At 35.4% G+C, this 16,695-nt stretch overlaps 1 protein-coding gene across 1 annotated transcript; it reads left to right on the top strand.

Annotated features, from left to right (window-relative positions):
• Positions 1–1,384: 1,384 nt before the first annotated feature.
• On the top strand, positions 1,385–16,450 carry LOC141351015 (ras-related protein Rab-31-like). The gene is made up of 7 exons (XM_073856999.1): positions 1,385–1,605; positions 5,541–5,620; positions 8,632–8,713; positions 12,539–12,610; positions 12,978–13,084; positions 13,906–14,015; positions 15,954–16,450. Exons 1-7 carry the CDS (start codon positions 1,570–1,572, stop codon positions 16,049–16,051), a joined length of 585 nt encoding a protein of 194 aa, XP_073713100.1. The 5' UTR covers positions 1,385–1,569; the 3' UTR covers positions 16,052–16,450.
• Positions 16,451–16,695: the final 245 nt, after the last annotated feature.

The raw sequence follows: 16,695 nt of genomic DNA, 5'->3' as shown, positions 1-16,695 counted from the left end.
ATAAGTGGCAAAAGATACAGCAGATGGCGAGATCTTTGGTCCAATTACAAACAGTTAAAAGCACAAATGTAAACTTGTCTGTGAAGTCCAGGCTAAAGTCTCATAATCTAAGAATCAACGTTTGATTTCAATCTTTGACATGATGTTACTCCGTCAATATTGAAAATATCAAGGTTATCACATGATGCTCTTGACATTGCGTAGGATGATTTCATGTAGAAAACAGACTTCAACTGCATTGTTAAAAATTTCTGTAGAAATGACAGTATTACTAACAGCTGTTTGGCAGTAACTTACTGTTGATTTAAATTGGTGTTATTTACTGGCAACAGTTTGTTGAAAGTTAAATGAACATTAAACATTATCGTGTCTCCATCATTACAAAATAAAACTATAAAATAACAGCCTCATGCAAAGCATTCTGGGAACCAAAATCTGGAGGAATAAACAGAAAAAGTTTCCCAAATTCCCAAAATGCTTTGCATAATGCTGTTATTTTATAGTTTATTACTACAAAGGCAAACACCTGCATAACTACCGCATGCTGGCTTACTGATTATAAACTTGCTAAAGCACAATGCCATCTAACACTATTATTTTTTAAATGTCTTAGGTGTGTGAAAATAGTGCAATAGTTTTATCACACTTATTCAACGTATAATAAATACACAAATTGACTAATCAAGTAATACAATTTATTTAAAAAAAAAATCATAACCACATGTACACTGCAAATAATGACTTTCTTGTTTAATATTTTTGTGTTTTTTTTCCAGTAGAAATATCTATGATGCATTTTCTTGATGAACAAAATGACCTAAAAAAATCTAGTTTTTAGACAAAAAATATTTTTTTTGTGCTTAAAACAAGCAAACATATCTGCCAATAACGTAAGAAAAAAATAAGTAAAAATAAATTGAAATAAGTCTACTTTTTTCTTAAACGTTTTATTAAATAAATATTTTACACAATTGGCTTGTTTTAAGGACTTACATTTATATTTCTTGTCTAAAAACTAGATTTACTTTCTTAGGTCCTTTTGCTCATCAAGAAAATAATAAAAAAATAACTAAAATAATAATTAAAAAATAATAATATAATTAAAATAATAATCTTAATTTAAGAATTATAAGATATTTCTACTGAAAACAAGACAAAATTACTAACTAAGAAAGTCATTGTTTGCAGTGTAATCAATGCAAAATAAAATAATTGCAGACAATAAATAATATAAATTTTATGCAAGAAAGAAATTAAGAAAGTAACGCGTTTCTACATTATCCTAGTATTTGAGGTTTCAATTCATGCCCAAAAGGTTAACAACATCACAGAGTTAAAAAGCTAGGCTACTTTCCCTTTAAGGCGTGGCTTCTGTCGTCACGTGATGTGAGTGACAGCTCAGCCCAGTTTCTCTCCAGTCCAGTCAGTTTCCGTTAGATTTGGGAAAGAGATTTTTTAGAGTTTGTGTTTTATTGATGAGGCGCTTTAACGGAACCATGATGAACAAGAATCTACAGGAGAGGACCGGACACTATTAAACTCATTTAATCTATCTAACAAACCTCTAAAATGTCCATAAGGGAATTAAAAGTTTGTCTTCTAGGGGTGAGTGTTATTCTGCTCTTTCTTGTCAACAACCAAGTTCCTCTTTCAGCGATGTGAGACGCCGTGCTTTGTTTAACAAATAAGCAAAGGTCTTTGTTTTTGTGAGCAGATGTTTTACGAGTGAGTTAAAGATGGAAATATTGCGTAAATTCATTCGTTAGGAATGTTTGCGGCTATGGCGTCATCGCCGGCTGGATTCTGGCCGTGTTCGCTATGTTGTTCTGGCGTACTGAATAGTATACAGGGTTGAACTGTTTTGAAGCAGGATTTCGTAACTGTTTTGTAAAAATAAAAATAATACGTTGTTAAGTAAGTATATAAAAATCTAAGTTATTGATTGCAGTTTAGAAATGCTGCGTAAACTGCGCATTTGCTATAATAAACGTTTAAAGCTGTACTACAGTATATTTTCATAAAGTTTCTAAAGCTGTATGCATTTTATTCATTAAATTTAAGTAAAATTGTGACTACTTTAGACGGATTATGTAATGATTTAAATAACACATGATTACTTTTTGCACCATCCAATTTTATAACAACTTAAAGAGCACCTATTATCCGATTCACTATTTTACATTTCCTTTGCTGTGTAAGTGTGTGTTAGTACATGTTAACGATGGTACAAATCCCAAAGTAAACGATTACGTGAATTATTGTCTCCGACTTAAAGGAACACTCCACTTTTTTGAAAATATGCTTATTTTCCAGCTTCCCTTGAGTTAAACATTTGATTTTTACCGTTTTGGAATCCATTCAGCCAATCTCCGGGTCTGGCGCTAGCACATTTAGCATATCTTAGCATAATCCATTTAATCTGATTAGACCATTAGCATCACACTCAAAAATAACCAAAGAGTTTCGATATTTGCTTATTTAAAACTTGACTCTTCTGTAGTTACATCGTGTACTAAGACCGACGGAAAATTAAAAGTTGCAATTTTCGATATGGCTAGGAACTATACCCTTATTTTGGCATAATAATCAAGGAGTTTGTTGGCCTATACATGGCTACAGGAGGGGCAATGATATTACGCAGCAGCCAAAAATAGTCCCCTTAGTATCTTTCAATAGCAGGGAACTATTTTCAGGCAGTGCGTAATAGACCCCTTCACGGTTCACGTCACAGGCGGTTCCCACTGCGCATGTCGGGGTCAGAAATGTCATTACAGCAGATTGAGTTGCGTATTATTCGGTATCGTCAAAAATGCCTACTTACGTCGTGGGCTGTGAAAATCGCACCAGGTCTGCCGTTAAGTTTTCGCGATTCATGCAGAATCTCAAAAACAAAACAAAAAACTACATCTGCGGCTGCAAGCAATTAACGTGCAGACTGGAACAATGCAAATATCAAAGAGGCTTGTGTTTGTAGTGCTCACTTCATTTGGGGTAAGTCGTCATTTTTCAGCCCTGTTAGATTAAATTATAAAGCCTAAATGGTATGAACAGTTTGACCCCATGCTGCGCGCGCACCCGATAATCATTCAATGTTTACAAACCTTGAAGGGGTCTATATCACTAATATCACTAGCAGCAAAGTCCTTGATTATTACACCAGAATGAGAGTATAGTTTCTAGCTAACCTGGTCCAACCAGACTCTCATACATTCATTTCATTTGTACAGAGAGTCTGGCCACGCTTCATTGCAAAGTGTTACTTTCGTTAAGGAGGGTCCTCTGTTGAAGTTTAAAATGATTGGATCTGCCCAGACTCACTAACGTTTTGTCGTGATGTATATCATGCGCCGAAACCGGATGGAAACAACAAGTCCGAATGATCAGACCAACAAAACTTAGCAAACATTATTCTTGCTTCAGCTTTAACTTCTGTATATTCGGCAGTTTTGCAACAACGGACCGAATAGCTTTTCTCACGTCTTTCTCCGCTGCCATTACTGAACTACGACTCAAACTGATGCACGACCTCAATGTCATCGTTCTTAGCCACACCTCTCTGTTCGCTGATTGGACCTGCAAATTTTTGCAGGAGAAAATGAAACTCTAGACAGCAGTCCCAGACGTAGTACTGAAGCGAAATAAAAATTAAGCGGAAGCACGTAGGGGGGTGGAGCCAGGCTACTTCCTAGCCACATTGGCATAGAAAATCACAACTTTTAATTTTTTCTTAGTACATGATATAACTACAGAAGAGTTTTTAGGCGCAATGCTAATGGACTAATCAGATTGTGCTAAGCTATGCTAAAAGTGCTAGCGACAGACCCGGAGATCAGCTAAATGGATTCCAAAACGGTAAGAATCAAATGTGAAAAATTAGCATATTTTCAAAAAAAGTGACGTGTCCCTTTAAATCTCTTCGTTGACTACAACCAACACACGTTCTGCGTTCGAAAAAACCTCCTACTTCCATACTATATAGTAGAAGGCGAGACGAGTAGTATGTCCGAATTCATAGTATTCCAAAAACAGTAGGCGAAAAGTACCTGGATGACCTACTATTTCCGGCAAGATCTCGAAGTGTTCATTCGATGAACCCTTTACTATCCCGTGATCCCCCGGGAGAGACGTTATTCAACGAGGAAGAAGATACATTATTTTATTAAAAAATGTCCAAAATGGGTAATGCAGCTCTATTCCAATGTAAAAATATATATTGAACACTGTTGTGGTTAAATTGTGCTAGTTTAATGTCATTCCAGTTAAAGACTAACTTGTTGTTATGGCGACGTATGTCACGTGATGTATCAACATTTGGCGGATGTAGTGTGTCCGAATACTTTCCATGTTCATACTATATAGTACCTACTGTTTAATACTCGATGAGTAGGTACTTCATCTAATTCATTACCTACTGTCATAGTATGAGATTTTCGATGCAGCCACGGATTGTAGGCAACAGTTTACTTCCTGGGCCTGTTGATGTGGACACGACGGTTATTATCATAATTTCGTCTGCTTTTGACTCGCAACCTGTAAGAAGTCTGTTTTTTTCATATTTAAAGAATTTACTACTGACTAAACCATGACTCAAACTTGAGTTTTGTGTAGCGCTTGTTGTTTGTAGTTTCTACGATTACAAATGCAGACATGGTTTTATGTTTTAGTATACTTATCTTACCAATCTGTTACGTTCTTCTCAAGCCGCTCTGATGAAGTTGATCGATCAGCTTGGTCATCTGCATTTTCTGGATTAGATTCAATTCGTATTAATAGAGTGGTAAAGACGATATTAACCTCTGGCAGTATTGCATTAGGAGCTAATCTTCCAAATATGGTAAGGAGCATCATATTTCCAGCTGACGTCAGAGGTATTCAGGCCAATCACATTTTTCTGGTTAGCTGGCCAATCAGAGGGCACTGCGCTTTTTAGAACAATTAGCTTTTTACAAAATTAACGCATTTCAGGGATGTGGATTTTTTTTTTAACCACAAACCACGCAAACATTGTATTATAGTAAATTCATAAATAACATTCATTTTAGCAAAGTAATAGGTGCTCTTTAAATAGGGATGCACCGATATGGAAATTTTGGCCGATACGATAACTCTTTATATTTGGGGGCCGATAACCGATATCTATAGGCCGAATAAATATTTATATTATTTTCACAATTAAAAACTCGCAGACTGCGGACATCTTGTCTTTGCGCTAGACTAGCATACTCTTCTTAAGCCCGCAACACGTGTCATCTTCGTGCTATGTCACAGAAAGCACCAATCAAAACTCCACATGGCTAGCAATGAGCAAGTGAAGTGGTTCAACAAACCAAAATAATCCATCATTTATCGGCTTTCATTTATCGGCCTAATTTTGCTATCAGACCGATAACCGATAATATTAAAAATAAGCAGTTATCGGCCGATAACGATATGTCGGCCGATATATCGTGCATCCCTATCTTTAAAAGTGAAGCATGTTTTGTAATTGATTTACGGTAGGTTATTTTCTGTTTCACGTTTACCTTTTCTAATATTTACAGGATACAGGTGTTGGGAAATCAAGTATTGTATGTCGATTCGTTCAAGATCACTTTGACCACAACATCAGTCCAACTATAGGGTAGGTATCAAGTATTTGTTCACAAATGATCAATTCCAGCATTATGGATGTGACATTTGCAACTTGAAATATACGTTTACAAAGAATGCATTTGTTTTTAATTCTATTGAGCCATCTGTTTATATTTTCCTAAACCCTGGATGATAGAGTCCAGACATCAGAATAATATCTATGTCTATACTCATGTTTTCTATTTAAGATGAGAGAAACATGCATGTGACAGGTTTTTGGGAGACATTATACTTTGTAGGAATTCTGTGAATTAAAATGCACAAACCAGATTCAATAATACCAACAAATGAAGAAAGGATGGATCTTCAAAGAACAAATAATATTTATTTAAACATTTAAGGGGAAGAAACAGCGTTATGGATGTGACAGTTCTAAAATTTGCACTTACTAAACTATGGAAAATAATACAAAAAATGCTCGAAAAACTTCTTTAACAGAGACTTTGCACAAGTATTTAAACCACCAAATATTGACATTTGAGATTTCAGTATGGTAAAAACTTTTCATGTTAGGTTGACATTTGCATGTAATTGACCATATGTTAAAAGTATATGTTTTTATATAATATATTATTTGCATGTAATTGACATCAGGAAAACACGTTTGAATGCTGCCGTTTAGACTTTGATTTATATGAAGTATGTGACCTGACTCTCTGCTTCAGTGGAAGAATGTGTCTAAGAATGTCTAATGGCTCCTGTATGAGTCAAAACCCCCATTCCAAAGTTGACTTGCAGTTTTATTTAAGCAGCTGAATCTCTTTTTTTTTTTTTGCTATTTCTCAGTTGTGTTTACATCAGCACATGTTCTCTTTGTCCTTTTTCTCTTTCTGCTGTTAGTCATTCAATTGGAGGGAAAATATTTTTAGATTTCTATGTTGCAATTTAATCAAAACTCTTGCAAAACATTTTCGTAACATTGCGCATTATCCATATTTTAGTCACCATTACTAAGTGGTGTCATCTCTTTGCATGATGTCTGTATTTTACAGGTTTATGTTGTTTGACACAATTTTTTATTAATTTACTAGGCCACTTACAACCTTGTGTACCTTGTGTTCTAGTATTTAGAAACCTGAATGGAAAAACATTTTTATATATTTCAGTCTTATGTTGTAGATTAAGGTTTTGAGTTCTTCTCCTAGAGATACATTGTCTTGTTGAGTTTATCTCTTATCAGTTTACCTCCTAGTAACATTGCATAAATGCAGAGGTGGAAAAAGTAATAAAATATTGTACTCAAGTAAAAGTAAAGTTACTTTAATAATATTTTACTTAAGTAAAAGTAAAGTTACTTGTCTAAAAATCTACTCAAGTAAAAGTAAAAAGTAAGTCATTTTAACTTTACTCAGAGTAAAAGTTACTTTTTTACAGCGGGAAGAGGTGGAGGATTCCAGTATAGTTCAAAAACGACAAGGGAATATAAATCTCAAACTAGTTGTTTTTAATTGTAGGAACATCTTTAAAATTAAAGTGCAATAACAAAAAGTTACTAAAATAAAAAGCTTTTTGAAAGTAAGAAACATTTATGGAATTGTTTAATGATTTTTACATGTGAGTTATGCACTTTTAAAGGTGGTCAGCAGCTAGTAAATACAATCACTATAGTAAGGTTGTAATTGATGTATTGCTGGTAACATACATTATTTTATTAAACTATATATATTTTAAATGAGCATATAATGAGATGAGTGCCATGTCTATATACATTTGACACGTTTATTATCTTCTTACTTCCCTGACTTGGGTACCTGATGACCTTTATTCTTCTCTCTCTCTCTCTCTCTCTCTCTCTCTCGCTCTCTCTCTCTCTCTCTCACTGTAATGTCTAATGACCTGCGCATTCTCGAGGACGTTTGGAAGTTGTGTTTGACTTGACGCGAAGCTGCTAGACCTCGGAAGATAATGCGCATGGTATTAAAAACGCGTCGTGCAATTTCGTACTTAAGAGCATGAATCCTACCTTTCATAGAAATGAAACACTCGCTTCGCGTCAGTGGAAAGTGGTCGCTTAAATATGACCAGGGGGTTCTTTCATAAAATTTGAACTGAGGCGGGTCTGCATTAGCGCGCGCCTGTCTCGTCCGTCTCCATGGTTCTTTTTGCGCGTTCCCCCAGGCCCCGCCCATTTACATCCGTTGCGCGTCTTTTATCACCTTGCTTTTTAAAATATTTTTTTACTCAGTAACGGATATGATTTAAAATGTAGCGAAGTACAATACTTTAAATAAAACATACTCAAGTAAAAGTAAAAGTACAGATTTTAAAAACTACTCAAAAAAGTAAAAATACACAAAAAAACTACTCAATTACCATAACGTGAGTAAATGTAATTCGTTACTTTCCACCTCTGCATAAATGTAATGAATATATCACATTTTAACTAATATAACAAGTAGGAAAGCATGTAAGAATTTAAGATGGGAATATTAAAGGGATACTACAGCCAAATATCAAAATTCCCCCAAGATTTACTCGCCCTCAAGCAATCCGAGATACATATGACCATCATCTTTCAGATAAGCACATTTGGAGTTATTTCGGCAAATGTCCTTGCTCTTTCGAGCTTTATAATGGTAGTCGAAAACGGGATCAGGGAACAACTTCTGACTTTCTAAAGTATCCCAAAAAAGTGCATTCATCCTTACAGAGGTAATCCACACAGCTCCAAGGGGTTAATAAAGGCCTTTTGCGGGTAATCAATGTGATTTAGTAAAAATATCGCTATTTCAAACTTTATAAACTATAATAACTAGTTTCCGGTGGCGATATCTTGGACTCCCGCGATTCACAAGAGAGTTTTAGCTTAGTGAGGTACATTGCACAGTGGCTTTTGAGTCCCAAGATGGCGTTGTTACCGGAAGCTAGTTATTATTGTTTTTTAAAGTTTAAAATATGTATATTTTTCTTACATTGCATCAAATTGCATTAATTGTTTCCTGATCCTGTAGTAAATTATGGGGTCATTTTGATATTTACAGCATCTCTCTCTGTCCTCAGTGCTTCATTTTTAACAAAGACCGTCCCCTCTGGGAATGAACTTCACAAGTTTTTGATCTGGGACACAGCAGGACAGGAACGGGTGAGACTTTGTTTAATTTTGTTAATTAATTTAGCTTCTTTTTACTTTGTGAAAATTTTGGTCTTACTGTGCATAAATCCTCCAAGGATAGAAATGATCCGAGTTTCATTCCCACCTTGAGGTGATTCTGTTCACCTCTGTCCACTTACATGTTATCTTCTTTCTTACAGTAGTGTTTGTTGCCTTACATAAAAATGACCCCCAAAAATATAATTTCTTTGCATGTTATCAGCAAGCCCTCTTCTTTTCCGGCCTCTCCCCTCCAGCTATACCTGCTTTCTTTAGTTATGAAATCCACATTTTCCACAATTGAGTCAACTCCCAGTGGATAAAATTGAGTCTTACTTTTGTTTTTCTATTATGTCACAGAGGACACTTTGGCCTTTTCTCTGTCAAAATGCTGCATGTTTTTATGTTCTGTTGATATTTGTTTTTTTTTGTTATAAATAAAATTTGGTGCCTGCAATACAAACACAAAATATAAGTTGGGTATTTCCCACTCATTCCCATCAGTCCTTATCATACTGCTTTATAAGCACATAAGCATAATGTGTTTAAACTTGTGTCACTGCACTTAACCTATTTAGCTCAGTTGGGGATTTTTTTTAAAACATTTGTGGTTTATGGTTCTTTCTTTTCAACAAAGAAAGGACGTGCAGAATGCCTTTTCCTTTAATTTTTTACCATAAAAATGGACAGTGTGAATGTTTTGATTATAATAGAATCCAAATAGAAATTGCACTCACAATGTATCATGTAACCAAGTACAAATTGCTGTGTCTGCTTTAGCATTTCTGTGTTACATTTTAACATCAGTTAATATTTTATTTCCAACACACAGATCAGAGGTCACTGTAGTTGTGAGTCATTGGGTGTGGTGGAAACATGTCTGTGTGTTTGGAAAATGATATACGATTGCTTAAAAATATGGGTCTAATTTTACAATCAACAAATTTCCTGCATAACAACAAATTTCCTGCATCTGTTCAAATCATCACAAATGATCATATTGGGGCAGTTCCTGAACAGGGTTTAGATAAATCCAGGATTAGGCCTTATATTGGGACATTTAAGTAGTTTTATAAACATACATACCTTACAAAAAATAAAGCTGGTGTACATCTTAAGACAAACAATGGCACTGATAGATGTTAAGATATGTTAGTGCAAGGTGTTTTTAAATTAAGGCTGCCTAGACGTGCATTTTAGTCTGGGACTAGGATAAGTCCTGTCTGGGTAACCGCCCCATAATGTTTAAAGAAGTTCATTTTATGACGGGACTCAACACTAAGGGGGCGTGCACACCAAGGCGTTTAAACACAGCTAAAAAGCCAGGTGGATGTTGACTGTAGGCGCTTGCCAGCATTTTTTTCAGCTGAGCCCTTTAGTTGCTGTGATACTTCTGCTTTGTTTATCAGTCGCTAAATGATGTGCCGGGTGGTTGTTGTGATATTTGTCCCACCCCCCTTCACTGTGATTGGATGGCCGAGTAAGAAGTGATATTCATCGTTTCACCCAATAATAACAAAAACTCCCGGCGCCCAATGCTGAACGTGGAAAAACGCTGAGTGCTGCACTTTTATTGAAAACATACGCAGAAGTAAACGCTTTGGTGTGCAAGGTACCTAAGGTTTTATCTGCTTGTCCAAGTGTAAAGGCCGGGGTACACCTTTTTTCCGCGTCCGGCTCACGCGCTCAAGCGTCCGCGCAGCTTTCCAAGTATACTCCCCGCGGCTACACACGGATGGCCGCACTCGACACTATACGCAATACAAATGATTTCTTATTCAAATTATTACTCTAACAGGCCGTCAGGGCAGCACTGATTTGGCGACATTTACAGTACATTAAAACATTAGGATAGGTGAAGAAAAGTAACCGATCCACCATTGCAAACACAGTTTAGAACAAACAAGAAGACAACAAAGAACAAGAATCAAACATTATGGTAACAAACATGCTCCACAGCTTTCTGTTCATGGAAGAAGTAAAAGTTAAAGAAGAAAAACGATAGTGTGTGTGCAAATGGTGTCTATTTCCTTTGTTTATACCACGGGTCTGTTGAATGCTGCACTCTGATTGGCTGAGAAATGTTCTATGGGTGTTGATTATTTTTCTGTAAACCGCACACCTAACTTTTCAAATGTCTTAAAAATAGGCACCAGAGCAATATTTGTGGTAACCGTGGTATAAGCGGAATAATTGACTCCGGTCCTTTGAATTATTTGAAAATAATACTCTGCTTCGCGTCGTGCCACATTACCACCTTGGTGTGCATTATTTTCTTATAATTCAATGGCCCATCGTCAATTATTCCTTACATAATTGTTTGTAGTGGAGTGTCCTGTCTAAATATTTTCACTCGCATGCGCTGTTGTATGCGGACTGTACGCGCACTGTCCGCGTGGTCTCAAATTTTGGACCGCGGACCCTCCTGATGACAAAAATGACGTCATGCGGACGGCGCGCATACGCGGACGTCCCTAGTATACTTTCGGCTTAATGCTGCGTTTACACCAGCCACGGTAGAGCCGCCAAGCGCAGGTGATTTACATGTTAAGTCAATGCAAAGACGCGATTAGGCATGCGTTGCACGAATTGCACAAAACACGCGCCGCGTTCTGCGCGAATTGAGCGTTGCTGCGGGAAATGCGAGAGTTGAAAAATCTAAACTTCGGCGGATTTCCGTGCCGCGTTAACCAATCATGGCCTTGCTGTAGTAGTGACGTGATTACAGGAAGCAAGCGGAGTTTCAGCAGAGTCGCAGAAGCCCCTCCCCTGTGGCGGATTTCCACGTGAATATCTTGAATGACTAGAATTTCATGCGTGGCTTTCACGCGCGAATGAAACGAGTAAATTCAAATGTTCAAGCGTCCAACTATGCGCGAATAGCGCGTTTCTGCTGCCTCTACCGCGGCTGGTGTAAACGCAACATAACAGTATGCAACATCTAATGTGATGCTAGCCTTAGCTAGCAGACACCAAATCTTAATGTTTAAAGTCACAAATCTGTTTTAAATAGTTTAGCTATCCTTTGATTTCTATGTGTCTGACACCTAAATATGACCCTGGAGCACAAAACCAGTCATAATTCGCAGGTAAATATTTGTAGTAGCCAACAGTAGATTGTTTGGGTCAAAATATCTTTATCGAACATGATTTTTCCTTATTATCTTATGGTAAATATATAAAAAAAGTATATGTATTATTAGTAATATGTGTTGGTAAAGACTTTATTTGGACAACTTTAAAGGGATTTTTATTTTTGCACCTTCAGATTCCAGAATATTGTCCTATCAGAACAAACCATTCATTAATAGGGATGTAACGGTTTAATCGCATGTCCCATTAAAATTGCCTGTCTGAATTCGATTTTGAATTGCAAGGCTGGGATTCTTTGTTTCATGCACAGCTTATGCGTGTACTATGGCATTTGGTCAGTAGGAAGTCCTTATTAATCTAAAATCATTATGAGTCGGAGTCGTTTATAAAGTGCATTTAAAAAAGCAAAACACGTTAAATAAAAATCATTCAAAATATTCAAAGTTTCTGCATGAGAGTGCACCCTGGGGTTCGGATGTACCGGGATTTGACCGTAATTCATTAAAATTCATTCATTGAGAAAACGCGCATTTGCGCGGTTAATCGTTACACCCCTGTTTATTAATGAAAAGCTTAATTATTCAACAGACAATATATAAATCTAATTTTTTTTTATCCTCTTATGATCAGTTTTGTGGTCCAGGGTCAAAAATGGATTTCATAAATCTTTAAATAGCTTTAATTCTTTTACGTAATAATAGAGTATATGTTATTATTCCACAGTTTCATTCATTGGCTCCCATGTATTACCGGGGCTCTGCGGCAGCCGTGATTGTGTATGACATCACTAAACTGGTAGGTTCTGATACAGTGTGTTTGTCCAGTTCATAAATGTAAATGTCTTAACATTTAGTAATTTTCCATAAGAAACAATCATCTCAATTGATTCTTCTAGATAATGCATTAATAGAGTCAACAATTTTCAGGATGTCAAAACATTTCACGTGGATCTCATATAAAATATTAAGATATAAGATAATTTAAGTTACCAAAGTAATGAAAACTCGTGTTCTGTTTTGACTGTATTTCTCCAAAGGAATTTTTGGAGACACATTTGTTTATTCTTTAATGAAAGTTAAATCTTGAATGAAACAACTCAACATAAGAGCATAAAAGTCCCCTTAAGTTTTATCTTTGTTGTTTCTCATGTGCTTGTTTGCAGGACTCTTTTCAAACATTAAAGAAATGGGTAAAGGAACTGAAAGAACATGGACCAGAGGACATAGTTGTGGCTATAGCAGGAAATAAGAACGACCTGGGTGACATCAGGTTAATAAAACCCTATATTATAGAACCAATGATATTCTTCAGGTTTATTTCCAGACACTCGTGCGTACAGTATTATGTTTTTTTTATCTAAAGGGATAGTTTGGGACAGATGAACACAATTTGAGTTATTTTAGAAAATGTCTTTCAAGCCCAAAAAATGCATTCATTCTTCACAGAAGTAATCCACATGGCTCCATGGGGTTAATAAAGGCCTTCTGAGGATAATCCATGTGATTTTCTGGAAAAAAATCCATATGTAAAACTTTACAAACGAAAATAACTATCGCATAAAAGTCAAATTTAAATCATAATTGACCCTGTTTGCTGTATTACTACACAATAAAAGTCTTCTTGTGCAAGATTCAGTACATATTATTTCACAAAATAATAATAATAATAATTTCCCATTCTGACGTTATCTACACCAGGGGTTTTCTAACTGGGGTCCGGGTACCCTCAGGGGTCCCCCAGAATATTTCAAGGGGTCCCCAGAAAATGTAAAGAGGAAAAAAGACAAAGCACAAATCTTGAAAAGTCTATGGGTAGTTTGTTAACAAGTTTAGCTGTCTTTATAATATTACAATTACTATATTTACAATTACAGTTTAAATGTTTCTTTGGATGTAAATATTAGGAAAGGGGACCCTCGCTAAAGGTTCATCATATGTGGGGGTCTCAAGGGTCTGCCAAATGTGTAAATGTAAATCCCATACAATCTTCTGCAAACTCACTGAATGGTCACTTTTCATGATTCCTAAAGAAAAAAAATCTATCTAATCCTGCACTATTTTTCAATAACCTGTCTGTCGATGTCTTTTTAGGGAAGTTCCGACTAAAGAGGCAAAGGATTTTGCAGAATCGATTGCTGCCATTTTTATGGAGACCAGTGCCAGAAATGCTGTAAACATAGAGGAACTATTCCAAAAAATCAGTAAGGACTTTTTAATCGATCACACCCAGCACAGCCCAGCTCACTCTTGTAATCCATCTTTGTGTCTATGCTAGCATTGTCTTGATCGTATTTACAAAAAAAAACTAAGTTTTTCATGGCAGGCACTGAACCTTACATGCTGAAGATAAAATGTTATTATTATTTTTTATATCCAGTCACTGATAATTTTTTTTTACTTTTCTTAACTTTTAACTCTCACCCCACTCCTTTTTGAGTATTGAGGTGCATCTTCAAATAAATATAACAATAACTACAACTATTATTTCTTTTTTTTCACTGAGGTGTTTGGAGTTATGAATATTAAAAAAAGTTATAGCAATTTAAATTTATAAAAATAAAATAAGGCAATAAAGTATGTATTTTATTTTTAAAAACATAACATTAAAATTTTTAGTTTTACAAATGTTTTACAAAAATAAAGCCTCAAGTGTTAACTAATTCGGTTCCAAATTTCAAGTTAAAATAAAAAAAAGAGGTTTGCGTTACACTTTTAGTGGTTTTACCAACAATGGCAGTAGGTGTCAACGGTTTGCTGCATAATCTTGTCACAATTAATAAATTACTGTCACTGCATTATTATTTATGCAAAAAAGTTTTGAAACATGAAATCTACATTTTTAGAGCTTTGCGATGTTATATAGGTTGTCAAGATCTTTGAAGATTTATAGATTTATTTTGAAGGATATTACAATTATGAATATACTTAATATGTATTCTTCGGGTTCAGTGACATTTAACAAAATTACAATATATAATATAGGGCTGTAACGATTAATCGTGCTAATGCGCGTTTTCTCAATAAACGAATTTAAAGGAATTACGGTGAAATGCCACCACATCCAAAAGCCAGAGGGCGCTCTCGTGCAGAAACTCCCTTTGTGGCACAGAAGTAGCATTACAAACGCTATTCCAGGAAATGTCTATAAGAATATTTATATCGCCGTTCTTCAGATTGTTTTAGGTATTTTCATGATAATAAAGAATATTTTGAATGATTTTGTTTAACGAGTGTTGCTTTTTTAAATGCACGTTATAAACGACTCCGACTCATAATGATTTTAGATTGATAAGGACTTCTTAATGACCAAATGCCGTTGTACACGCACAAGCTGCGCATGAAACAAAGAATCGCAGCCTTACGATGCAGAATCGATTTTAGACAGGTCTTTTTAATGGGGGGAAACGTGATTTATTGTAGTATATACAATTTCTATCATCGAATGGACTTAAAATATGAAAACTACATTCTTAGAGCTTTCCAACAATATATCGTTTGTCAAGAATATTTCAGGTTAATAAATATGTAACAACACCTTGGACCCACATGTTGGCCCATGATATTTTAGAAAACCACTCTTACTATGTCTGTTTTTGCAAAATGGTGATGAACTGAAACCTAAATCTGAGAGCTTTCCAACAATATATTGTGTCAAGATTAGTGTAGGTTTAGACTAATAAATTGTTTTAAATATGTAATAGCAAACGTCTCACAGCTAGTAAAATATATACTAATATGTTTTAAGTCAAAACAACTCAAAGTTTTAAGGCAACCACACTCTTAGAAAGGATGTGTTAATTTTTTACACATCATTGTTCGGTAAGCTTTTAACACATTATGTGTAATTTTAACACATTATGTGTCATTTTGTGTTGATTTTGTGTTCAAGTATAACACATGTTGTGTTAAAAGTAACACAAAATGTGTTGTTTCAATAATAACAAAGAGATGGGTGGATTCCAGGACAACGCAGTTAGTGTGTTGTCCCAGAATCAACACTAATGTGTTGTTTTTAACACATTCGTTCTAAGAGTGCAGGAAACTTACTTTTTTTTTTGTAAATTTATGGTAACAGAGGCTATTGCATAATATCATTTTTATTGTGTTATTGTTTTTCTTCATTTCCTGATCTTCTGCAGGTCGACAGATTCCTGCTTTGGAAAACACAGATGCTGACAGCAACGAATCGTTCAAATTGACGCGACAAGCTCCTCCCTCCAGCAAACGCTGCTGTTAGACACCTCTCAAGCCTGGTCACACTACAAACACGCATCCTATTAACAACAGCAGTGCTCATCATAGTGCCTTGCTAGCGTATTACTATAAATATGCTTTCTTTTCATTTATAAGACACTGAGGGATGAGTCAGTACTATCACCTTAATCCAGCACATGAGTGTTAGGTTAAAAATAAACCCAGGATATTCAAGTAAACGTGGCCTAAATAAACATAAACCAGTGTTTTAATATAGCTGTATTTATGAAAGGGATATGGGTGCATAAAGATGTTTAAGGCGTTAGTTTCAAACCAAGTATTTTATACATATAGTAACATTGTATTTCTAGTAATTAACCCTTTAAAAGACCAAGTGCCTTTATACCAATTTTGTGCTAATTTGCTACATTGTTGTTGTTTTTTTTTAAATGATAGTTTTGTTTGAGTCGTTTACTTTAATGCAATTGCCAGACACTTTTATTCAAAGCAACTTACGGTGCAATTAACCTATAAATGTAATAAGTACATGATATTTACAGGCAATCGAACTCATAACCTTGGAGTTGCTAGTGCTAAACTCTACAGCAAAGTTACAAGAAAGTTAGTTTTGCTTTAGCCGTTCGACTGAAAATACCTCAAATGTGTTAAACGCTCAAATTGATCAAT

The sequence above is a fragment of the Misgurnus anguillicaudatus genome, chromosome 2 (assembly GCF_027580225.2).
Source record: "Misgurnus anguillicaudatus chromosome 2, ASM2758022v2, whole genome shotgun sequence".
Lineage (NCBI taxonomy): Eukaryota > Metazoa > Chordata > Actinopteri > Cypriniformes > Cobitidae > Misgurnus > Misgurnus anguillicaudatus.
This window is presented reverse-complemented; position numbering and strand designations above follow the sequence as displayed.